We start from the raw sequence: 26,977 nt of genomic DNA, 5'->3' as shown, positions 1-26,977 counted from the left end.
AACACAGAACACAAAGCGAATAGAGAACAGATACATTACTCCTGCACTGTGGTTTCCGGTTAATTCAGTTCATTCAGACAGCTGTTTATTTGGGACGACTCTTAAGCAACAAAATCTAACCGAGAGAATAGCTGGGGTTTCCTTTGTTTATTTGGGACATTATACCACTTAACTGGGGCAGGAGACTGTTGCTGAGCAGTTTCTAACAAGAGTCAGTTGTGCAGTTGTATGGCTATTAGACACTAAACCATGCTTAGAGTAGTTTTTAAATAAAGTCAGTTGCCTGTGGCTGTGTTCAGAAAGCTGTGATCTTTGTCACTGACAGTTGGTGAGAAATAAGCAGTGACACAATTCAGAACTGATTTGCTGACTGAGGTGTCAAGTGTTCAGTCTTGGAGATGTGAGAAACAGCCAGGAGTGAAAATGAAACAATTACACTACTTCATGAAGTTATGAAATATAAAGAATTTGAAGGTATCGAAAATCATCTTGAATGTTACAGGGAAAAGATTTGGAGGATTCAGAAGATGCAACATTTTCTTACTAGTGTCAGTCATGTGCACTTGTGTAACCGTAGAACACTATGCTGTGCTTAGAGTGACTGCCTTTAAGTAGAGTCAGTTGTATATGCTTGTGTTCTGTTATTCATTTGAGCCAACCGATGCTGAATTAAAAAGCGATGATTTTTGATATTACTTCATGCAGGAAGACAAAGAAAGTGGTCCATTATCTGCACTAGGTGTCTGCACTGAGTTACAGTCAATCAAAAGAGCAGGGCAGCATTCTTTGTATGAATTCCTCTGTTGATAATTATTAGGAACTAAAACACAGTTTTATAGTAGAAGCATTTGTTGTGTTCTAATTAGTTCTGTATTTCATTTAAATGAAGAACTTGTGTCTCAGTTAAAGACAGTTTGTCTTTTTATACCTTTTAAATATTTCTGTGAAACTTTGGCTGGATTAGTTGGACTGGTATCATGGTTGGCACATATGTGGGCGGAAGGACTTAATACAGTGTGTACTGATCTGTGCCCCATGATGCAGGCATGTTAATTATCTGCCATATTTTAGCAGGAATCAATTTATTAGCATACAGTTGATGAGTCTGCACTCCCTGCATCTTATTATAGTGGAGGTATATTTCTGCCATAATAGAAATTTAATTACAGGGTCTAAATTACTCTAAAAAAAAAAACTTCTTACCATCAGAGACATACGTAAATATTAATTGTCTTGATTTGAGATCACTGACATTTGAGTTTCAAGAACCTTGCTGGAAGAAACCTTGTTTAGCGTGATTTTTCATCAATTGAAAATAAATATTTGCTGATGGAAAGAGGGCATGGGATTTCACAGTGAAACTATCTGGGAATAGAATGTGAATTAAAATTAGTGTAAAAATGTATAACATGCAGTAGGGTTTCCAGTGAAAACACAATTGATTTCTTTCAGAGTATTACTGTTGGTGGGAAGAACAGCATGTTGTATTTGCATGTTGCCACAAACAAATAATTTTCAGGAATGTTAACAAGCTGATATTCTGCTTGTTCAAGGATGTGGAGATTAGAAGGTAAGGACCTTAAGTTTTCATCAAACAGGTAGGTTTGGGGGAGCAGTTTCAAAGGAGAGGAGGAAAAAGGAAGACAGGCATTGGGAAGGAATATTAAAAGTTCTGTCAACTATCAGGAACACACATTTGGTATATGGCTATTTCCTGTTGCCTTGAGTACACAATTGGTAAAGTAAAAAAAAATAGGGTTGGAGTATCAAAACCTCAAACCTGGCAGAAAACTTGTATTTGGCTGGAGAGCAGTGATCCCTGCTATCTGATAAATAGTTGTAAGACCTGGATGACCCTGGCAGGCATTGGAAAGATGTCACCACTGCGGCCTCTGCAAAATCTTTCAGATCTCCGAGAGGGATGAACAAATCAATATTGATATTTAGACCAACACTCGCAACAGGGAGAATCAGATAACCCATCTCATTCTGTTCTGACCTCTGCCACTAGATGTGTGATGGAAGAAAAGGTTATGCCCAAAGCCACCTCTGCTGTCTGTGAATCACTGGTTTATAAGTGCTCAAAGTAGAAGAGCAATATTCGGGATTGTATTGAGAAACTCAGAACCATATGGTCGTAGCATGCTGAAGCCCTGTGTAAATGAGAGGAAGACTACACCATCCCACAAAGAACCTGCCCATTTGTGGAAGCGTCTGCAGTTACTGTATTGGTCTCATAAGCTACCTCAGAATGAAAGTATGTTTTATTTGCTATCCTTGAATGCTTAGGAGCAATATGTCACAATAATTTTGATCTGAATTCAAGGTATATTACAGGCAAAAATGATGTTGCAAACTTTGAATTTTCATTTTTAGGATATTTTCATCTGGTAATCAAGATTGTAAAATATTTTGCAACTATTAGTAACTATTTTAACATGCAGTATTTTTGAATTTGAAATGCTATAATAGAATAATCAATCAGATTTGCTTCTAGGATTGCCTCTTGAAATTTCATATTTTTTTAAGGTGTTAATCTTTTTCTCGCTAGGCATTAAGTAGAGTTCCTGGAGAAACATTTCGATGTTTCTTCTAAAAATGTGTTCAGAAATAACTTTGTAGACATGACTGTCATGCATTTATATCTGTAAATGTTAATTTGCAGATTTATTTAATCACTAACGTGGCTTTTATTATGTTTTTACAATGAATTTATGAAACAATATTTAAAACTCTGGAAATTTTTGAATTACAATTCAAGGGATCCACGTGGTTCTACTAACCATTTGCTTTTGCTTATGCCCTTCATTGGCTGCTTATACTTCATATGCTGATGTAAAGTCAGTTCTGGCTTTGAATCAAGTCAAACTGTGAAGTATAATTTGGCAGTGAAGTTGACCAATTTGTGTAATGGAGAGTGCAGTGCTGCAGATGTTTAATTATAATTATTGCCATTTCAAACTTACAGCAGTTTTATTTCCCAAAGAATGGCTTTTAAAGTCCACTGTCTTTCTTAAAATCTTAGTCTGTTTTTGGGTGGCTCAAGCTGACTGTATGCTGTTATAAATGTGTGTGATCTCCTGATGTTTTCTATTTAAATTTTCAAATACTCACCCTAGCCTAACCTTTTTATAAATCCTTGCAAGCCTTCTTTCTCAATTTCTCCTGCCCTTTCTTTTTCATACTGTCTCTCTCAAAACGTGAGGACAATAATAAACTCTGCTTGTTTATGGAATCTAATAATTTCCCCACGATACTTGTTGGCATACACCATCTAGACTTAATTTGGTTTTTCTCTTTCTTAATTTTAGAATGGCATGCAGTTTTTTTTAAAACCTAAAAGAATGGTTCTTTGAAATTTTCCTCTGCTATAAGCCTTCATTGTTCTAGCTTACTGCAATGTAAGTTTTGGAATGGAAATGCATCATGAATCCAGAGGTGCTAGAATAATTTATCCAGTCAAATGTCATCTGTGGAAAGAGAACTCCGTGTTCACACCTCAGGTCAACAACAGTTCACTGGAACTGAGAAAGAGCTCCAAAGACTTACAAATCCAAAGTGCTGCATATCCCAAAATTGTGAATAGGTCAGGCAATAGAGGGAGGAAAAACAGAATTGATGTGACAGGTTGTTGACAATGTGTTCCTCTCTTAGTTTTGATGAAGGGTCTTTGGCTTCAAATGTTAACTGGTTTCACTTTTCACAGATGCTGTCTAACCAGCTGAACTCTTCCAGCATTTCTGCATTTATTTCTGATTCTAGCATCTGCAGTTTTGTTTTCTACTTTTATTTTTCTTATATGGACCAAGGACCTTCTACTTCAAAGTATTATTGAAAGGTGCTTGGCCCTTGTATATAGTTAAAATAAAATCTGGAAATAGCAACATCTTTGAAGAGAGAAACAGTTGTTGACCTTTCATTGTGACTTTATTGCTTGATTGGTAACACTCTTGCTTTAGAGTCATAAAAAGGGTTCAAGTCCTGCTCCAGAGAATTGAGCATGAAAACTGCCCCTCTGCAAATGCTGCACTTTTGAAGCCCTAAACTTTAAAAAGGATTTTGTATCTACTTTCTTGGATGAATATTAACAACTTGATCCAAAGAGTCTCATTCTTTGCACTGTCTGTTATCTATCCCTCAGATATTACTGAAAAAATGTATCCAGTCAGTGTATCATTTTGCTTTTCCAGAAAGATTGCTGTGTATCAAAATGTTTACTTGATTTTTTGCTTTTTTTTTCTCCACATTACATCCAAAAAACAACTGCAGATTGTGTTTTAGGATTCCCAAAGTTTATGAAAGATGTCAATACAATTTTTTAAAAAAACTTTAATGTAGAGATATATTAAGAAGTTTAACAGCTTCTGAAAGCTAGACAGGTTCCCAGCCTGGGGTTCACAGACACCTCGGTTAATGACAGGGGCCCGTAGCATCAGAAAGATTGGGAACCCCTGCTAGAAGGTGTCTTTTATGAATTAGCATTGAATTTGACTTCCTTGAGGACTTTTGATTACCAGTAACTTACAAATATGTGAATTGCATGCAGAAATTAGCCAGTTTGCTTCTTCAGCCCTCTGCTGCCACTTAATGACATCATGGCTGTTCTCACTGTAACCTCAGCTGTGCTCATGGTAACCTTTCAACTCTTATCAAGGATCTGTTTCCTTTGACTTAAAATATTCAGTCTCTGTGTCGACTACCATTAAATAAGAGAATTCTAAAGATTCCAGACTCTGTGGGGCAGGGAGGAGTGAAATTTCCTCCTCTCTACATTATAAATGTTAAGGCAGTGATCCTCAGTTCTAGGTTCTCCTGAGGAAACATCTTTTCCAGATCCATACTATCAAATGTGTTTCAATCAAATCTCCTTTCACTCTCATGAACTCCGGCCCATGCAAGCCTAGCTTCCTCAGTCATTTTCAGAAGGCAATTCATCCGTTCCAGGTAATTTAGCAAGCTTTCTCTGAATTGCTCTCAATGCATTGCACCATTTTTGTTTAAATAAGGAGGCAAATACTGTACATAGTGTCCTAGATGTGGTCTCATCAATGGGTATATAACCAACATAAAATCCTTGCTATTGTATTCCGTTTCCCTACCCATAAAGTTAACATTTGGTCAACTTTCCTAATTACTTGCTGTATCTGCAGTCTAGTATTTTGCAAATCATTACCAGGCATTCACATCCTTCGTACCTCAGAGCTCTGCAATCTCTCATCATTAGATATTCTGTTTTTGTATTTGTTTTCTACCAAGATGGACATTTTCCATTTTCCCACATTGTACTCTATTTGCCAGGTCTTTGCCGTCCATTTCACCTAAGTCACTCCTTTGGTAGCTCCTTATGTACTTTGCACAGCTAAGTTCCCCACCTAGCTTTCGCTTTCAGAACAGTTAGCTCACTTTGGTGATAGCATCTCTGGGTGATTTATAGAAATCTGTATTACATGCCGGCACCATCTCTGTGGCACACTTGTTTCCTTGTACCAAAGACACATTTATCCCTGTTCTGTTTCCTGTTAGGCAGTCAATCCTATTTATTTAGCGACACAATGTGGGCTTGGCCCTTCCAACCCTTCGAGCCACACCACCTCAGCAACCCCCATCAAGCCAGGTTAACCCTAATCTAATCATGGGCAAATTTACAATGACCAATTAACCTACCCGGTTTGTCTTTGGACTGTAGAAGGAAATCGGAGGACCCACGCATTCCATGGGGAAGCTGTACAGAGACTCCATACAGAGTGGTGCCAGAATTGAACTCTAGGACACACTGAGCTGCAATATAGTCTTGCTACATTACCATGGCACTAGAATGTTCCTTCAACTTCCTGAACATTTATTTAACTTTTTCTTTGCAACACCTTATCAGATATCTTCTGGAAATCCTATGTTGTTTTTTTTTAAAACAACGCCTATAAGTTGTTCAAATATACTTTTAACATTTAATGTGCCTGATTACACCTTAAGTTATGTTTTTGATAATAACTTCTAATATTTTTCCTCTGAAGGGTAGGGAGCTGCTTAACAAATCATAGAGAAGAATTCCAACAGATTTGTCAGGCAAGTTTTTTCCCTTGAAACCATGCTGACTACAGCCTATTTTATCATCTGCCTCCAAGCACCCTGAAACCACATCCTTAACATTCAACTCCATCATCTTCCCAGCTACTGAGGTCAGACTAACTGGCGTATAATTTCCTTTCTTCTGCCTCTCTCCCTTTTTGAAGAGTGGAGTGACTTGTGCAATTTTCCATTTATCTGGAACCATGCCAAAATCTGTTGGTTCTTGAAAGTTCATTAATAATGTCTACACGATTTCTTCAGCCACCTCTTTCAGAACCCTGGGGTGTAGACCATCTGGTCCAAGTGATTTATCTACCTTTAGGCCTTTTAGTTTCCTAAGAACCTTCTCCCTAGTAATTGCAACTTCACCTACTTCTGCCCCCTGACACTTTTGAACTTCCAGCATATTGCTAGTGTATTCCACAGTGAAGACTGCTGCAAAATACTTATTCTGTTTGTCAATCATTTCTTTGTCCTCCATTACTGCCTTGCCAGTGCCTTTTTCCAGTGGTCCGATATCTACACTCGCCTCACTTTCACACTTTATGTACCTGAAGAAACTTTTGCTATCCTCTTCAATATTATTGGCTAGCTTACCTTCGTATTCCATATTTTCTCGCTTTCTGACTTTTAGTTGCCTCTGTTGGTTTTTAAATGCTTGATCATGTTTCGGCTCCAAACATCGACTGTTTACTCTTTTCCACAGATGCTGCCTGGCCTTTTGAGTTTCTCCAGCAATTTTGTGTGTGTTGCTTTGGATTTCCAGCATCTGCAGATTTTCTCTTGTTTATGTCATACTCTTAAGATTTTATTATTATTTGATATATAAAAATATGGAGCTCTTGAACACTGTTTGGAGCATGAGCTGCCTTTTTTTTTGTAATGGACATGGATGCATAAGAGTGTGGCATTCAAAAGACTAAGCCAACAATGAGATTACTTGATCATAACTTTCAACTATTACAACTGTGATTCCATTTTCAGAGAGCATAACAGAGAATTCTGTGGCATGGCAAGATAGCTCAGATAATGATTTCTGAGTAATAATAATTTGGATACCAGAACTTGCAGTCAAGTGTACAAGGAAAAAAATCTGATAGCTCATTGTTACTGTCAGAAAATTCAGACTTATATTTTAATCAAATGCTTTTAAAGAGATACTATTGCATATTCTGGAAACTAGTACATAAAAATTTGTACTCTGAAGCTGAAGGACATGACTGCTGAAAATAATTTAACTCTCAGTAAGATAGTATCTTCTAATTTTCAGATTTGTATATGTTGTGGATTTCATAGCTTAAAAAAATCACAGCAATGTTATATTGGACAGAAATATTTAAAATGTGTGGATGGTATGTCTTTTTCTCTTGTTCTCTCTTTTCTCTGAGAAACATTTGTTACCATCTGTTTGATAATGCACAAGCTAGAGCCAAAGAAACACTTAAATGCTACTTTGGGTGGGATATCTTTAGATATTACCTTTTCATCAAACTTTCCTAAACTTGTAAAATAAATTTCATTAGTTTGGTGTTAGAGAAATTACATTTTGAAAATCCAAAGTTAAGCCTCTTAAAAATGCGAGATATTGAATGTAGATCAGTTAGCATCAATTAGCAACCAAAAAGCTGAATAGTTCTAATTAAATCTAATAATGAAGATGATCGGTGATCACTTCAAAGCATAAATATTGAAAAAAAATAGAATTTACGAACATTCCTAAGATTCCAACTTTTTCTTGGTTTCTTTAAATCAAAACTTCTGCTGGAAACATAAATTTAAGTTTAAAATAACCTAAAAAGGGCATGGTGTCCTATCAAGGAAGTAAAGCACTAATTTGTACCAGATGGTATAGAAATAAGCCCGAGGGGGTCTTAACTTTCAGTGACCTGAAGTGACAACCACCATTCCGTACAGCTGCTTCTGATAATAAGAATCTGCTGGGGTGGGGGAGAACACGGTTAAAGATTGATTTTTCAAGTCATTCTGAAATTCGTTCAGCATTATCCTACTTAACCAAAATGAAAAGATCCCAAATGCATTATGCCCTTTTTCTAACATAAGAGTCCTTAAATACTTTGTTTCTTCTTCGCTTTTTTAGCACGGTAATTTTAAAGTATGCTGTTGCGGCCTCAATTTTTGTACAATAGACATGCTGCCAAGCATTTTGACTCCTTAAAAACCATGGATTTTATCCAGGTTGGAGACTTTTATTTGCCCCCATGTATCACAAACATATTCCATCAGAAGGTTTTCTAATTTCATGTTTTTTTTTAAAGATACATGTTCCAAGAATACTATCTATAAATTTCCTGTGAGCAATGTGTAGTGAAGTTTCTTAACAAATTAACTTAATTGAGCACCTTCGCTCTACATGCTGCAGAAGACAGGATCACCTGGTGGCTACCCATTTCAATTAGACTTCTCATTCCCATTCTGACAGGTCTGTCCATTGGCCTCCTCTACTACCAAGATGAGGCCAAGCTCAGGTTGGAGGAGCATATTCTGTCTGAGTAGCCTCCAGCCTGATGGCATGAACATTGACCTCCAACTTATGGTAATGTTCTCCCCACCCTCCTTATTCCTTACCCTATCCCACCACCTTATTCTGGTTTCTGCTGCCTTCCAGTTCTGATGAAGGGCCTCATCCCAAAGTATTGACTGTTTATTCCCCTCCATAAATGCTGCCTGACTTGCTGAGCTCCTCCAGCATTTTGTGTGCATTGCTTTGGATTTCCAGCATTGCAGAATCTCACGCTCGTAACTTATTTCCAATACCTCTTGTGACATCCATTTATTCTCACAATTTGTTGAATTACTAATTACGCCAATTTAAATTGTACTTCCTCATTAAGATGAAAGCCATTTGAAAGTATAATAACTTCAATTTATATTGCGTCTTTGTCATAATTCATAACCAAAGTACTTTTACAAGATCCTTTGGAGGGGGGAGAATGTATGTGGTTACATTTTAAAATTGGTTAAGTTGTTGAAAACAGAAACTTGCTTGCTTCATACATTGCAAAAGAAATTTCTACTGATTATATCAGTTTCTTTTGAAGTAATTATTTACAGGGAATCAGAATTCCCAGATCTTTGTTTTGCTGAGCCGCTGTGGCACTCTGATCTTGTTACTGTTCCTGTAAAAAAAAATATGAGCTCAGAACCTAGCATCAAAAGTATCACTTTGCAAGAACAGTGAACGGGTGGGTGGAAGAAAAAGAGCAGATCTAGCCAGAATGGAACAAGCAGCGAGAAAGGACTTGGAGGAGGGCCAGAATTGTCTTGAATATTGTTAATGTACTCTTCTCAGGCCCACTAGTATCACAATATGGTTCTACAAGTGATGTTCTTTGCTATGACATTGCCCTAATCTGTTAACCCTCAATGAGCTTTACCACCCCCACCTTGGCTTTGGCCCGCTACCGAAGATCAGCATTTAACTGCTGACTACCGCTGCATCGGTGGGTTTTGTTTCACACCTAGGTTTAGTTTTGGTGTGGAAGTTCCTGCTGGGAGATAATCTGTTTGTTTGCAACAGTGGGATTATGTGTGTGTTCCATTCGGTGAAATTCAGCTAATTTTCTCTGGTGGTTACAAATCTTTGTGCTTGGCTTAGTCTGGGATTTAAATTTATGGGTCAGGTGCTTGTGTTAGTGTCAGGGAAATATGACAGAACTAGGGCACCCAACACTGTTGATAAACCATAGCATGTGTAGTGCACCCCAAACCCCTCCTCTCCTGATATTAATGACCAGCTCTTTTGTTTGCTGACCTTGAGAGAAAGATTGTTGTCATGAAGCCATCCTAGTAAGCGCTATCTCCTTCCTATACTCAGACTCAATATATTTGAGATATGGCCCACTATGGTGCTCTCATCTGCAAGCTTGTAGATGGAATTAAGCAGAATATAGCCACACAATCATGAGCATGTAGGGGAGCTAAAATTCTGTCTTGTGAGGTACCAGAGTTCAGAATATTTTTATTATTCTTAGTTGCTTTTTAATTTCACTGGGATGGTTTTGAGGACAGAGAGGGAGGGGAATTGGTGATCAGATTAGGGATTAGGAACAGTGAATTCAAAGTTCAAAAATTCCAAGTAGATTTATTATCAAAGTATAAATGAGATCACTGGGTGCAAAGAAAAGGCTGGGAATATCAATAACTGTGGCGCTTCTCTTCCTGATGAACTTAACATATTCTACGCAGGATTCGAACAGAAGAGGAGCGTCTCGCTCCCTCTGGATGAACCGGACCTGGTGGCATCGAGATTCATTGTCATCGAGGAGGACGTTAGAAGGGCCTCCCTGAAGATAAATCCAAGGAAGGCGATGGGCCCAGATGGTGTCCCGGGACAGGTCCTCTGGGCCTGTGCAAGCGAGCTAGCTGGAGTGTTTGCTGACATCTTCAACTGCTCCTTGCTTCAGTCTAAGATCCCCTCGTGTTTTAAGAAGGCAACGATAATCCCAGTGCCGAAGAAGAGCAAGGTGGCATGCCTGAATGACTATCGACCTGTGGCTCTGACATCAATTGCTATGAAGTGCTTCGAGAGATTGATTATGGCACACATGAACCACAGCCTACCGGTCAACCTCGACGCTATGCAATTCGCCTACTGGAGCAACAGGTCAATGGCAGATACCATCTCTCTGGCCCTACATTCCTCCTTAGAACACCTGGAGAATAAAGAGACATACGTAAGGCTCCTTTTCATTGAGTACAGCTCTGCCTTTATAAACTGATAAACTGATTCCTAAGCTCCGGAACCTGGATCTTAGCACTCAGATCTGCAGCTGGATCTTCAACTTCCTCACAGACAGGACCCAGGCTGTAAAAATAGGGGACAAGCTCTCCTCTACAATCACTCTGAGCACCGGTGCCCCACAAGGCTGTGTACTCAGCCCCCTGCTGTACTCACTGTACACCCATGATTGTGTAGCCAAGTTTCCATCAACTCAATATATAAGTTTGCTGATGACACCACAATTGTAGGCCGTATCTCGGGTAATGATGAGTTTGAATACAGAGAGGAAATTAAGAACCTGGTGGCATGGTGCGAAGACAATAACCTATCCCTCAATGTCAGCAAGACGAAGGAATTGGTTGTTGACTTCAGAAGGAGTAGCGGACCGCATGACCCAATTTACATCGGTAGTGCGCAAGTGGAACAGGTCAAAAGCTTTAAGTTCCTCGGGGTCAATATCACAAATGACCTGACTTGGTCCAGCCAAGCAGAGTCCACTGCCAAGAAAGCCCAACAGCACCTTTGTTTCCTAAGAAAACTAAAGAAATTTGGCCTGTCCCCTAAAACTCTCACTAAGTTTTATAGATGCACCGTAGAAAGCATTCTTCTAGAGTGCATCACAACCTGGTATGGAAGTTGTCCTGTCCAAGTCCAAAAGAAGCTGCAGAAGATTGTGAACACGACGTAGCACATCACATAAACCAATCTTCCGTCCTTGGACTCACTTTACACCGCATGCTGTCGGAGCAATGCTGCCAGGATAATCAAGAACATGACCCACCCAGCCAACACATTTTTCGTCCCTCTTCCCTCCGGGAGAAGGCTCAGGAGCTGGAAGATTCGACGGCCAGATTTGGGAACAGCTTCTTTCCAACTGTGACAAGACTGCTGAACAGATCCTGACCCGGATCTGGGCCGTACCCTCCAAATATCAGGACCTGCCTCTCAGTTTTTATTTTTGCACTACCTTACTTCCCATTTTTCTATTTTCTATTTATGATTTATAATTTAAATTTTTAATATTTACTAAGTTTACTATTTTTAATATTTAATATTTGTAATCCAGGGAGTGGGAAGCGCAGAATTAAATATCGCTGTGATGATTGTACGTTCTAGTACCAATTGTTTGGCGACAATAAAGTATATGTCACCATAAACAACCCTGTTATTCATTTTCTTGCGGGCATACTCAGTAAGCCCAGTAACCATAACTGATTCAATGAAAGTCTGCACCAACAGAGCGGGCAAACTGTTCAAGTAAGAAAAAAAAAGAAACAATAGTAAGTAAATAAGCAATAAGTATTAAGAATATGAGATGGAAGTGTCCATGAAAGTGAGCAATGGGAACAGTTCAGTGAAGGAGCAAGAGAAGTTGAGTGAAGTTATCCCCCTGGTTCAGGGTCCTGATGGTTGAGGGGTAATAACTGTTCCTGAATCTGGTGGTGTGAGTCCTAAGGCTCCTGTACCGCCTTCCTGATGGCAGCAGCCAGAAGAGATGTATCCTGCATGGTGGGGGTCCCTTATGACGGATACTGCTTCCCCACGACAACGGTCCAGGTAGATGTGTTCACTGGCGGGGAGGCTTTGCCCATGATGGGTTGGGCTGTATCCACTACTTTTTGTAAGGCTTTCTGTTCAAGGGCTGTGACGCAGCCAGTCAATATGCTCCACCACACATCTATAGAACTTTGTCAAAGTTTGAGATGTCATACTGTGAAGGAAGTAGAGGTGCTGCTGTGCTTTCTTCAAAATTGCACTTACGTGCTGGGCCCAGGGCAGGTCATCTGAAATAAAAACACCAAGGAATTTAAAGTTGCTGACCCTTTCCACCTCTGATGGACGAAGACTGACTCATGGCCATCGAGTTTTCTCCTCCTGAAGTCAACGATCAGCTCCTTGATCTTTCTGACATTGAGTAAAATGTTTTTTGTGTAGTACCACTCAACCTGATTCTCAGTCTCAGCTCTATAAGCTGATTCACCACCACCTTTGATTTGGCCTATGACAGTGATGTCATCAGCAAACTTGAATATGATATTGCAGCTGTGCTTAGCCACACAGACATGGGTGTAAAGTGAGTAGAGCAGGGGACTCAGCATGCAGACTTGTGCTGCACCTGTGCTGATGGCAATTGTGGAGGAACTGTTGTTGCCACTCCAAACTCTCTGTGGTCTGCAAAAGAGGAAATCCAGGATCTAATTGCACAAGGAGGTGTTGAGGCCAAGGTCTTGAAGCTTATTGATTATTTTGGGAGGATAGTAGTATTGAATACTGAGCCGTAGTTAATAAAGACCATCCAGATAAATGCATCTTTGCTGTCGAGATGTTTGGGTTGATTGAAGAGCCAATGAAATGCCAATTGCTGTGGACCTGTGGCGCTAGTAGGCCAATTGGAGCGGATCCAAATCTCTTCTCAGGCAGGATTTGGGATCTTTCACCGCCAACCTCTCTAAATACTTCAACACAGTGGACATAAATGTTACTGGACAATAGTCATTGAGGCAGGTTACCAAATTCTTCTTGAGCACAGGTATAAATTGAAGTCTGCGTGAAGGTTTGTTGGTCAGATTAGGTTTAGGGACATGGATGTAGAGGAGTTGGAGGTCAAGCTTTTTCTACACGTTTGAAGGCCAGCGATGTGGACATGGGACGTAGGGCATCCGGAATTGAGGCTTCTGCTCCGAGCTCAAAGGCCTGTGACATATATGTCAGGCTGTCCTAGTTCCCTGGGATCAGACCCTCCTGGAGGAGCTAGTCCAGGGGGGTCAATACCGAAGGTCAGTCGGAAACTCGGGAGTTGAAGTGTGATGGCTGAACCCTGGAGGCTGGAGGCCTACCTTGTGTGACCATGTCCGTGCCCCCGTTGGAGAGGTGGGAGAGAGGAAAGGGGCTTGTTATCTTCTGTTGCTTGTTTTGCTCTTTTTTTTGGGCTCACTATTGTTCAGGCTGGCATTGTGGACATGCTGTGTTGGCACTGGAATCTGTGGCAATAGTTGTGTGGCTTCAAGCCCTTCCCTTGCTGTGTTGATTAATAACACAACCAACACATTTCACTGTATGTTTTGATTTACCTGTGATAAATATATCTGAATCTGAAATCTGTGTATTTGTGGCAGAGGTTTTTCTGTCTATCCTTGCTGATTGTGGTCTATTGATCAGGAAGTTGAGGATAAACGCAAAAATTCTGCAGATGCTGGAAATCCACAGCAACACACACAAAATGCTGCAGGACTAGCAGCATCTATGGAAATGAATAAACTGTCGACGTTTCTGGCCGAGACCCTCCTTTGGTCAAGGATCCAGTTACAGGGAGCCCAGCGCTATGTACCTGCTAGAGCTTAGTGAACCAAGGGTTGATAGTGTTTTTTGTTTTCTGTACTTGGTACCATTGGCCTTCTAGTTAACCAATTTCCCCCGGGATCAATAAAGTATGACTATCTACTATCTATCTATCTAGTTCATTGAAGTTGAATCATTTAGCACTGGGCATCCTCAAAACTCTGTTTAGTTTTCTGAATTTGAGATTTTTCTGTGTGTTGAATTTGATAATATTAGTTTTGTGTTATCTCTGCACCTGGTAATAATACTTTGCATCCTTTGTACTTGGCATATGCCACAGCAGAGGTATTGGTAGTGTTTTCCTTGTCTGAAGTTACAGGCCAGCCAACAATAACTGGATTAAGTTACACTTTGCAGAGAATTTAAATGGCCTTATAACAGACTAGATCATATTACACATTATAGACAAAGTGTTGGGTGAGTGAGTGTAGTCCTCCCACATCCTTCTGTTGAGAATAAATCTGTTTCCAAACAGTGATGAAAATAGATGCATCCAATTTGTTCACTCCTCCTTTGAAGAGCCTGTGTGGCCTCAGGGGATTCAACTACAAACAAAAAAGCTGTTAACTGCTCTTGCTATGAGATTATACAGAGTGAACAATTAGTTTTCTGCAGTAAGGAGTCTTTTTGATTGAGATACTAAGGAAAAATGCATTCAAGTTAATTTTCATTGAACAAAACTCGCTGTTACTGTTGAGTACAGTGCAAAAGTAAATACTTAAAGCAGAAGTGTTCCTATTTTGTTTATATTTGGGATATAAAATATGAACTTAAATGTGATTTAGTGAACATGCATATTTTATGACTGCAAAATGGGTGCACATCTGTGTTCAAATTTAAGTGTTAATCCAAAATCAGTACCTAATTCTGAATTGTGGAAAGATACCGCTGCTTCCTGGAGTTAGGTCAGACAGGTACTCAACCATATTGAGTAATACCCTATTAATGTACTGGTACTGCCTGTTTATCTTGTGCCATGGCACTTCATAATGTTAAAGTTGCATTCTAAAAGTTTCTTGTTATTTTTGTGCAAATTTTTTCACAAATTAACTTTTCATTTTAGTTTTTGATTATCCATCTTTATTAGCTTCCTCTATTCCATTAGGGTTGGCAGATCATCATAGCGTATACCTCTGATATTTTCTGGTATATGTACCAGGAGAAGAAACAACAGATAAGAACTAGCGAGTTGATAGCTTCAGGTCTGATCAGCAATGAGCAATACTTGAACAATGATTGCAGTATTATGTATACTAGCAGTGGATTTATTACTATGTATTGCCCTAAGAAACCTGGAGCAATAGAATGTGTCATAAGTTTAATGTGTCATATATCACTAAGATACTTCTAAGAATTTTGATGACAAGAGCTAAAAGTAAAATACAAGCTGAAATAGGTAAAGAACAATGTGGTTTTGTGAAAGACAAAGGTACAAGAAACGCGATATTGATGTTAAGGATACTATCAGAAAGAGCTATTCAAGTGCAAAAAGATTTGTTTGCTTGTTTTATCGACTACACAAAAGCATTTGATAAAATGAAGCACAATAAATTATTTGAAATATTACAGGAAACTCCAGATCTAGATTCAAAAGACCTCTGCCTAATCAGAAATCTGTACTGGGAACAAACTGCAGCTGTAAGAATAGATGGAGAAGTGAGTCAGTTTACGAAGATCAAGAGAGGCGTTAGACAAGGGTGTGTTTTCTCCCCTGATTTGTTTAATGTGTACAGTGAAACAATATTACAAAAAATAAGAGACACCTTGGGAATCAAAGTTGGCAGTGAAAACATCAATAATTTAAGATATGCAGATGACACTGTGTTAATTGCAAGTACGGAGGGAGAACTACAAAACTTAATTGATACAGTTGTTGAAGAAAGTACAAAAATGGGTCTATCTATCGATTGCAAAAAGACAGAATGTATGGTGATATCCAAAAAGAAGGAGAATTCTACCTGCAGGCTGAGAATAAATGGGGAAGACATAAAACAAGTACAGAACTTTTGCTACTTAGGAAGCTGGGTGACATCAGTTGGCAGGTGCGACATGGACATCAAAAGAAGAATAGAGATAGCAAAAGACACCTTTACGAGAATGAAGAGTATACTGACCAACACTAACCTAAGCATGACAACCCGCTTCAGAGCACTGAAATGTTACGTTTATCCAGTTATGTTATATGGCTCAGAATGTTGGACAATATCTAATAACATGAGGAAACGAATTGAAGCAGCAGAGATGTGGGTTTTGAGGAAGATGCAAAGAATACCGTGGACGAAATGAATATCTAATGAAAATGTCATGAATAGAACAAACACAAAAAGAGAAATAATGTACGAGATCATGAAAATGTGACTTAATTGGACATGTGATTAGGAAAGAGGAGTTAGGATGCACAGTGATTATGGGAAAGATTGAAGGGAAGAAAGCAAGAGGAAGACAAAGACAAATGATGATGGAGACAGCAGCCAGAGAACTGGAAATGAATACCAATGAATTGATCCACTTGACCTGAAGCAGGAGTGTGTGGGCCATGGCAGTCAAAGCTCAGACTGGGCATGGCACCTGATGATGATGATGATTGCCCTAGAAATTCAATTTTTAAAATTACTAGGAATAACTTTGAAAAAGTTAAGCAACACACATCAAAGTTGCTGGTGAACGCAGCAGGCCAGGCAGCATCTCTAGGAAGAGGTGCAGTCGACGTTTCAGGCCGAGACCCTTCGTCAGGACCTCTTCCTAGAGATGCTGCCTGGCCTTCTGCGTTCACCAGCAACTTTGATGTGTGTTGCTTGAATTTCCAGCATCTGCAGAATTCCTGTTGTTTGCGTTGGAAAAAGTTAAAATCTTTTTTGCTTTGCTTAGTTATTTCTAGACATTTCTTGGAAATAATTCAGAACTGATTGAAGCTGCTGCATCATGAGCAACAAATTTTGAGACTTTGCAATATGCTGTTATGGAGGACGCTTAAAATTGTAATCAGCAACTGTCAAATTATGTTTCTATGTATAAAAGAAATCACCTGACTATATTGTGCATTTTAATATGTTAAGTTATTCCATGGTTTCATGAATTAGATTATTGCCATTTCAAAGTGATATCTGCTGTTGTCTTGGTGATTTTTAGCATTGTTTCTTTGAAAAAGATCTACCTGATGTTGATAGAGACCGTGTGGTCCTATTTTTTTTAGTCATTGTCATACTTTATTGATCCTGGGGGAAATTGGTTTTCGTTACGGTTGCACCATAAATAATAAATAATAATAGAACCATAAGTAGTTAAACAGTTATACGTAAATTATGCCAGGAAATAATGAAATACGTCCAGGACCTATCGGCTCAGGGTGTCTGACCCTCCAAGGGAGGCGTTGTAAAGTTTGATGGCCACAGGGCACATTAGAAATAGACTATCATTGTGCATTCTTTTTAGCTTCTCAAAAGTACAGTAAACTTTTCCATATTGATGGTACTTCTGGTATTAATTATTAGAATTTATGCGTCAAAGAAAAAGGACAAGAATTGCATTGGTGGTGTTACAATTAATGAGAAAGGCAAACGTACTGATGGTAACTGTAATATGAGAAATGAACAAGTGCACATTCTGAATTTAATAAATGCATGCAACTGCATTTTCATAGACTCTGTGTCTCCACTCTCCTAGACCCTGCCCCACCAAAACCTGTGCATAATTTTACAAAGGTTTGCATCTTCAGTTCTAAACTGATATTGATGAATTAGAGGGGAATGGGCATCGTGGATCATAGAGCATATAAGGCCGTTTAGCGTGTTGCTCTTTGGTGAAAGGAGGAGGATCTCTTCAGTAGGACACATTTCCCTGTTGCTTTACAATTTCTTCAAAATATTTATCAATTTTCGTTTCGTAAGCTACTATCTGCTTTTTCCACCTTTTCAGGTAATACGTTCTAGATTATTACAATTTGCTGATTGAAAGAAATTAATTTAATCTTCCCTCCCCCACCCTTTTTAAGTTAGTTGTCTTTGATCTTATGTCATCTGATTACCATAGCCCCTACCAGGGAAGCAGTTTCTTCTATCAAATTTCATGGGTATTTTGAACAACTGTATAAAGCCCATTTTTAACTCTGCTTAAATTCCGCCTTCACTTATCTTTCTCCATAATTGCGCAATATTAAATCACTTTTGTATCACTGTCAGTATTTTAATGCATAACAGATAGTGTCCAGAATTAGATGCAGTTCATTACAGTCAATGGTTTGAACAAGCTGACCACCAACATCTTTGCTTTTGTACACCAAACCTGCTATTGGCAAAGTTGAATGTGTGTATTCTTAATGTATTCCGAGATTTGTTTTGTTAAATTCTTCTCCTGCAAGTCTTTTAAAATGGTTCATTGTAGATTGTTCTGTCCTTAATTGTTTAATATTTCTGAAAGGTAAACTATTTGTGGGGTTTTTTTGTCGCACAATTTACAAGGAGTTAAAATTTTGAGCAAAAATCAGATGGCTTCTTGAAGGAAATTTTACCTTATTGCAAATTCTGCATGCGGTCTAGTGTTGACTGTAGAAATTATAGTGAACTGAAAACTCAGGTCAAACACTCACAAATCATGATATATTTCAGTTCTGCTCTAACTTTTAAAGTTTGAAATGGTGAAGTGAGCTAAATATAATTCCATAAATAAATGAATGCCATGGAGTTGCGATGAAAAGAAACCTCACTTCAGACTCCATTTGCTTTCTGGTATTTTTCTCCATTTCCTCCTTATTGAGAACTTTATATCAATTTTTAAATTACTCATTTTTAAATTTAGTTTGTGAAATAAATTACATGTTTGGATCAATTGTCCCAGTGCAGACTGCTTGCAATTTAAAGCTATAAGTTAATTTCGAATGAGCAGTTCAAACATTAGCTGTACTCTGCAAAGCCATTTTTGTATTGGATCTGTGATGTGCTGCACTGCTCACTTCCAGCCACATGGCTCTTGTCAACACCAGAGTAAACATTGCTGGATTAGCAAGAACGGCTGCTGGGAACAGGGTCATCCTTGTGTCTGACTTCAACAAATCTGGCAAATCTGCTTTGGAGCTGCTGCTACTTGTATGAAACAGGCACATCAGGAATTGTTAATGTAGGCATGGCTCAAAACCATAATAATAGCTTCCAGAGATTTTTATATATATGAACTTTGTTTAAAAATTGGAATATTTTTTATTTGTACTGGACTAGTTTGCACATTGAAATTAAATTAATATGGAATTTATATGAAGTGGATAATAATTATCTTGGCACTTAACTTTTCTGGAGGAAAAATAAAGGCATTATAACATCAACAATTTTCTGTAGGGCTTGTGCATTTTAGACCTTCTTTGAATCTGTTCTGAGGTGATCAGCCTGCATCAGAAAAGTGGTTGAAACGTATTTTGACGAAGGAGGTCAAAGATGTGGGCCACAGAACAGTTTTTTTTCCCAGACATACTGTGTGCCAAGCAATACCTCTTAACATTTCATCCTGCCAATGCAGAATTTCAGCCTTCAGGTCTGAGGAGAAGAGGAGCCATGGCAGGGTGTGGTACAAGGCTGGAATTGGATAATGGGGAACAGAGTGTTGGCCAGATTGGATTCGTATGATCTGGGGGGAAAGATAAACTCAGCCTTTTTTTTTTAATATAGTGGTAATTAGAAATCTTGAATAAAGCTGCCATGCTGGAGTTAGATTAGATGGACTTGGGTGTACATGTGCATAATTTGCTAAAACTGGTGTCCAAGGTAGACATGGTGAAAAGGTTTTCAAAGTGCTGGCTTTCGTCAGTCAGGTCATTGAGTACTGGTGGTGGTTTTATGTTGCTGTTGTTCAAGTCATTGGAGTGGCTGCACTTGGAGTATTGTGTACTGTTTTGATCACCCCATTAGAGGAAACGTGTTATTAAACTGGAAAAAGTGCAGAAAAAGACTTACAAGGATGTTGCCAGATCTTGAGGGCCTAAGTTATGGAGAGAAGTTGGCCAGGTTAGGTCTTATCCCTTGGAACGGAGGAGAATGAAGGCAATGTTTAAAGCTGAGTGACGTAGCTAAGGTGCCCTGTCTTTTCCCTACTGTAGAGGAGTCCAGAACTGGGGGCCATAGGTTTAGTGTGAGATGTGACCTGAGGGGTGATGTTTTCACACACACGGAGGTAAATGTATGGAATGAGCTGCCAGAGGAAGTGGTCGAGGCAGGTACAATGGTGTAATTTAAGAAGCACGTGGACAGATATATATAGAGGGATGGGACTTCGAGGGGTATGGGTCAAATACAGGAAATTGGGACCAGGTGGGTTGGCAGCATGGTCAATGAGGCAAAGGGCCTGTATTCGTGCTGCTTGGCCAATAATTCTAAGTCTGAGACATCACAGAACAAGTGGAAAGGTCATAAAATGAAAACTTTGCCAGCAAAAGGTATTGCTAAGGGTTGCATTAATAGCTAACATAAGAGTCTATTTAAGGCTTACAAAGCCCTGCATTAGAATGGAAAGTAAGACTTCAGTCACTTCAATTGTAGATTACTTCCTGTCACATCCTGAATAGATCCATGAGGGAGATTAGGAAGGCGAAAGTGTGCCTGCATGTCGAAGTGTCATTGGAATTTATTCAAAGTGTTTCCCAATGGAAAATAATCACTAGCAACAGTTATTAGCAACACTTGCCTATTTTTAAACCGAACAGACGCATACAAAAGTATAAATATCTTTCACATACATTTCAAAGCCATTTCAAAAAAGGGGCTGTAAAGCACTTGCATTCAAAAACTTTCCTGCTGCTTTCCATCTTGGACACTTCACTGACAAATCAAAAGAAAGATTGAAGTATTGATGCAAACTGCATGCTAATGTAAATTGGGATCACATGCCTAGCAACTTGCTTACACTAGGGGCAGCTTGCAGCTTGCAGTTAACTGACCAGCCGGCAAGCTTTTGGGAAGGAAACTGGAACACTCAGGGAAGTGCATGATCGAAGGAAGGATGTGCAAACTCCACACTGGTCCAGTTCGATCCAGGTCAGACTCTGTCCTGTTTTTGCTGCCACAATATTTACCTGGCCGATCCACTTCAGTTCCTGATCAGCAGTTACGTGGCACTGTGGAGTTGATGAAGGATTAATTATCTTGTTAAGAATAACCACAATATGACACAATTTTATATTAAAGTTTGAAAATGATGTAATTCCATCTAAAAGCAATATTTTCAAACCAAACAAAAAAGGTATGTGGGAATAGGGTGGCTACAGCAGAGTGAGAAACTGTACTTAAATTTATGGCAGAGGGCAGGTACTGTCTGGCATTTTAAAGAAAAAAATGATTCACTTAGAATATATGTTCCTTTCAAAGCACACAGACAGAACAGGAAAAGTGCCCCAACCGTGGATTTTATGAGGAACTAAAGGTAGTATTAAATCTATGGAAAATGCTTTAGAAAATTGCCAGAAAGAGAGAAACGCCCACAAAATGCTGGTGGAATTCAGCAGGCCAGGCAGCATCTGTGGAGATGAATAAACAGTCGACGTTTCCGGCTGACACCCTTCATCAAGACTGGAAAGGAAGGGGGTAGTTGCCAGAATAAAGAGGTGAAGAGAGGGGGAGGACGACAAGGCAGAAGATGAGAAGTGAACGCAGGTGGGTGGGGGAGGGGATGAAGTAAGAAGCTAGGAGGTGATAAGAGGAAAAGGCAAAGGGCTGGAGAAGAAGGAATCTGATAGAGTGGATTTATAGGAGAAAGGGACAGGCAGTAGGGAGAGATGACAGGCAGGTGAAGAGGAAGGAGTAAAAGGCCAGAGTGTGGGGGAGTAGAAGAAGAGGGAAGGGAGAGTGGAAAAATTACTGGAAGTTGGAGAAGCGGTGTTCATGCCATCAGGTTGGAGACAACCTAGATGGAATATAAAGTGTTGCTTCTCCAACCTGAGAGTAGCCTTATCATGGCAGAAGAGGATGCCATTAACTGATGTGTCAGAAGGGGAATGAGGATAGGAACTGAAATGGTTGGCCTCGGGGAAACTCTGCTTTTTGCAGAGGCAGCTGAGGTACTTGACCCCAGTCTATGCTGCGTCTCATCAATGTAGTGGAGGCTGTACGAGTAGCACCAGATACTGCAGGTGACCCCAGCAGATCTCACCTTATCACCACCCACTGCTGCCCCTCCTCCTTTCCTTTCTCTTGTGATCCACTCTCCTCTCCTATCAGATTCCTCCTCCTCCAACCCTTTTGTCTTTTCTCCAGCCTCTCACTTCACCTTCTTGCTTGTCCTCTTCCCTTCCCCCCACCTCCTTATTCTGGCATCTTCCTCCCCCTTCCTCTCCAGTCCTGAAGAAGGGTCTTGTCCCAAAACGCGACTGTTTATTCATTTCTGCAGATCTGTGGATTAGGAGCTCTTCATGAATATTTTGTTCGTCATTTACAAAAATTTAAAGGAAGGGGAAGTGAAATATTAGTGTTAATTAGCCAGAAATAGTGCGGTGGAGATACAGCCTGTTAGTGGTTTACAGGTGGGGGGGGGGGAAGCAGAGAAGATGATTAGTGAGAGCAAAAATTGGTCATTGACACATGGAGATAAGAACATTTATAATGGGGATTTAAAAGAAATTGCCAAAAAACGTTTTTTAAAAATGTTGTGCCTGTAGTATACAGAAGTTGTGTAAAAACCTCCCTGAGCCATGGGATAACCAAGCATCAACTACAAATAAAGGAAAAGACGGGAGGAGAGAGAGCAGCACGCTGCGTGTGCGCAGCCCTCCAGTGAAAGATGATATCGTATCCGTTAAATGGGGCCATGGACAATTCTGATTTGATGGAGATGGACGTGAAAGCACAGAGGAACATATAGAACAATTTCTGAAACACCAGTTCGCTGCTCTTATTACTGCGTGATCAGGAATCTTTTAGAGGGAAGGCCTCAAAATCCCTGGCTTTTCCTGCTGTTGGCGACCGAGATGGAGGTCGAATCGTTCGGATAGAGATGGCGCTCAGTACTGGGTGTCGGAGAGCTGATCGGAGGCTCAAAGTTTTCGTATGACTCAGAGTTGGACCATGGTTGGGTATGGCAGGGAGAGTTTTTCTTCCTTCTCCCGTCTGCGTGAGATGTGGGACATTTGAGAGACTTCGAACTTTTTACTGTGCTCATGGACTTCTTCATCACGTTATGGTATTGTTGCACTGTTGTAACTATATGTTATAACTATGTGGCTTTGTTAGTTTTTTCAGTCTTGGTCTGTCCTGTGTTTTGTGATATCACACCGGAGGAAATATTATATCATTTCTCAATGCATGCGTTACTAAATGACAATAAAAGAGGACTACGTGTCTTCATAATCTAATCTAAAAGAAAACAGTTTAAATAAAAATACTGAGAAGTTATTGAACCTGAAAATTGATAAAAACCCAAGCACCTGTTGATTTGCAGCCAGAGGTTTGAAAGAAATGGTTGTAAATACAGTGGACACTCTTCCAAACTTCTACTGATTTTAGAACAATGGTGAGTGAATGTGACCCCACTATTTAAAAACAGAAAACATGGAAATACTGACCTGACATCAATAAATTGGGAAATACTGGATTGTATATCAAAGAATGTGAAATAGTGAAACTTAAAAAATAATATGACTGAACATGAATCTATGAAAGGAAAATCTATATTTGTCAAATCCATTGGAGTTCCTCAAAGATGTTTCTGGGGAAAGTAGATGAGGAGGAAGCAGTAGCTGTGGAGTATTTGGATTTTTGGAATGCTTTCAATGAGGTCCCACACAGGTGGTCACTAAACAAGGTTAAAGCACATAGAATTGAAGGCCACAAAATAGTGAAGATTGAGAGTTATTTTTTCAATGGAATAAATAGGAAGTTATGGGAATAAACAGGTCCTTGGGTTGGAAGACAGAAAGAAAGATTTTGCACTCTGTACTGATGAGGGGTAATTAATTATCTTGTAGTATAGAAGCCCCAAAGGAAGTAACTGCAGTATTACAAATAGAATTTTCATATTAAATTTGAAATTGATAGAACTCAGGATGGTAGTGGGATTTTCAAACACTTGTGGAGATCTGTGCTTGTATCCCACCTATTCTATCTATTTCAACAATGGCCAAAGGGAATGAAAGGCAGGAAGCAGAGGGAGCATGACTAGTAAAGTGAATGAAAAATACTTTTGAGGATAAATAATGTGCATAGGAATCTAAAGGAAATGGCACCAGGGTCAGAGGAGTACTGTGTGGGAGAACATGACAATTTGTGAGGGTGAATGTGGAGCAGATGGTTCCTCATGTGGAAGGATCTAGAACTTGGGGCGGGGGGGGGAGGGTCAGTCATTAAGTGTCAGGATTTTCTGAATAAAGTCAAATGAAGTGAAGCTTTTAAGTTAATGAGCAGTGGGAACTTTTTCTTTATTGAAGCGCAGTGAAAGTAGGATCATTAAATACAGCTAAGGCAGAGGACGATGTGTACTTGATAAGCAAGGTGGTGAAAAGTTACCGCAGTGAGATGGAAATGCAGAGTTGATGTTATTAAATGCTGGGAAGGAGAGTGCGCTCCTGCGCCTAATTTGTGTGTTCATGGGTCACGTACTTGGTTAGAAAAAAAATTAAAGGATTACTGGTAGTTTTTTTAAAATTTTGTGATAGATTAGGAAAAGTTGATTTTCAAAGTGACCTGGCTGTCTTTCCTCTGTAGTCATTGAAAGATGACATGTAGGCATGAGGTGTGTTGGAATGCAAATGTATATTGCCTTAAATTGCAAGGTTATTTGATTGTAAATGTAATATAAAAAGAAGTGTGTGTGTGTGTATATATATATATATATATATATAAATAAATATATAAAACGTTTTTGGAAGGAATAGTTTCCTTTATTTCTTCATTCATTATAGGCCTGGTTCAGTGGTATTTATGGGATTTTTTAAAAATCTTGTGTGAAAGCAGACATAAAGCATTGTTTAATTCCTTTTGTTTCCTTGTTCTATATAATTTTAGTCCTCCTCCCCAAAGGAGGATTTTCTTGCCGTAGAAAACGTGAAATGAAGATCCACCAAGGCAGTTCTTGGAAGGGTAGGTGTGTTATATAAAGAGGGATCAAAGAGACTATCCCTCTTATTTCTGGAGTTTCAAAGAATGAGATATTACTTAATTGGACTCAACAAGGAAAGAGGAGAATGCTTTTGATTTGTTGTGTGATAGACCAGCCAAAATTCCTGCTATTCATTGTTGTTTTAAAGGTCTTTAACAAAGCAACTGAAGATGGTAAAGCACAAAATACTGCCCTGGGAAATACCTGTGATGATATTCTGCGATCGGCATGGTTAACCACCAGCAACCACAGCTGTCTTCCTATTATGCACAGTAAGAACAGGTTCATTGGTGTACTGAGAAGTCCTGAGATTAAAAACAAAAGATCTTCTTTCCAGGTGAAGGAGCAATTCCCTTGCATTTCTTTCAATCAAATGTAAAGCATTTGCTGCCACCTCATAGCTGCAGCAACGTGGGTTTGATCCTGACCTCAGGGTTTGGCGTATCCTTCCTGTGACTGCATGGGTTTCCACTGGGTGCTCTGTTTCCTCCACATCCCAAACATGTGGGTTGGTAGGTTAATTAACTACTGTTAAACTGCCCATGGTGTGTTGGTGCACTCATGGATCTGGGGGAAAGTTCAAAGTACATTTATTATCTAAGTATGCATACTTTATATGACCTTGAGATTTGTCTCTTTATAGGCAACCATGAAAGAGAACAGTAGAACCCATTAAACCAAAGAAGACTGTCAAACACCCAATGTGCAGCTTGAGGGAAAACAAAATCATGCAAGCAAAAAGCATTCAGAACTGAAGTTCACAACGCCAGGCATGATGCTGAGCCTTTGTAAGACTCTAGTCAGGCAGCACTTGGAGTATTGTCAACTGTTTTGGGCCCCATATCTCAAAGGATATTTGTCATTGGAGAAAGTGCAGAGGAGCCTCACGAGGATGATTGTGGGAATGAAGGGATTAACATGCGAGGAACATTTAGTAGCTTTGGGCTTGTGCCCACTGGGATTCATGGGGATCTCATTGAAACCGACCGAATGTTGAAGGGACTAGATAGGGTGGATGTGGCAGAGGATGTTTCCTGTGGTGGGAGTATCCAGAACTAGAAGAGACAGCCTCAAAATTGAGGGGTGACCTTTTAGAACAGAGGTAAAGAGGAATTTTTTTTCAGCCAGATAGTGGTAAATCTGTGGAATGCTGTGCCACAGATTGTGGTGGAGGCAGTGTCTGTGGGTATATTTAAGGCTTGCACTTCGTCCTTAGGAGTAACACTCTGGTTCTATCTGCCTGCCTGGTGGCTTTACCATTCCCACCTCACTCTTGACCCTCTCTCTGGTAGCTTCCTGCAGTGTTGCACCGAGGCCCATTACAAGCTCAATGAACAGCACCTCATCTTCCACCTGGGCACGTTGCAGCCGGCAGGACCTGAGATTGAATTCTCTAACTTGATCTTTCTTTCACTTTTATCTCTAAAGTCTGGCATGCTGGGCACATCCCTGTGGGCCAAAGTATACAATGTCACTCCATCTATAAAATAATGAGCAACTTGTTATACAGACAAAGAAGTTATTCTGACCTTAGTTGACTCGTTATTTCACCTTTTGAAATAAATTAAACCCATCACCAACCCCACCTTCTTTACTACTTAAGATAACTTGTTTCTTTCAGTTCTATTGAAGAGTTCCGGAGCTGAAATGTTGACCTTCTCTATTCATATATACTATCTGACTTGCTGCTTTTTTCCAGCAATTTTTCAGATCAAATTTTCACAACTGTTGGAGTCTTCCCCTTCACCATGGTTGCTCAATGCT

The 26,977-nt window shown here is 39.5% G+C and overlaps 1 protein-coding gene across 5 annotated transcripts in view; it reads left to right on the top strand.

The window, feature by feature from the left end:
* ror2 (receptor tyrosine kinase-like orphan receptor 2) overlaps positions 1-26,977 on the top strand; it is a 285,921-nt gene that overhangs the window by 129,937 nt on the left and 129,007 nt on the right. Inside the window, exon 2 of one of the 5 annotated variants that reach the window (XM_072281704.1) lies at positions 25,362-25,485. The exons of the other annotated variants lie outside the window; for them this stretch is intronic. Within the exon in view, the coding sequence (XP_072137805.1) occupies positions 25,479-25,485 (7 nt within the window). The 5' untranslated portion in view covers positions 25,362-25,478. The remainder of the gene's footprint in view (positions 1-25,361; positions 25,486-26,977) is intronic. 5 annotated transcript variants of the gene reach the window in all.

Source organism: Mobula birostris, chromosome 17 (assembly GCF_030028105.1).
Source record: "Mobula birostris isolate sMobBir1 chromosome 17, sMobBir1.hap1, whole genome shotgun sequence".
Taxonomy (NCBI): Eukaryota; Metazoa; Chordata; class Chondrichthyes; order Myliobatiformes; family Myliobatidae; genus Mobula; species Mobula birostris.
This window is presented reverse-complemented; position numbering and strand designations above follow the sequence as displayed.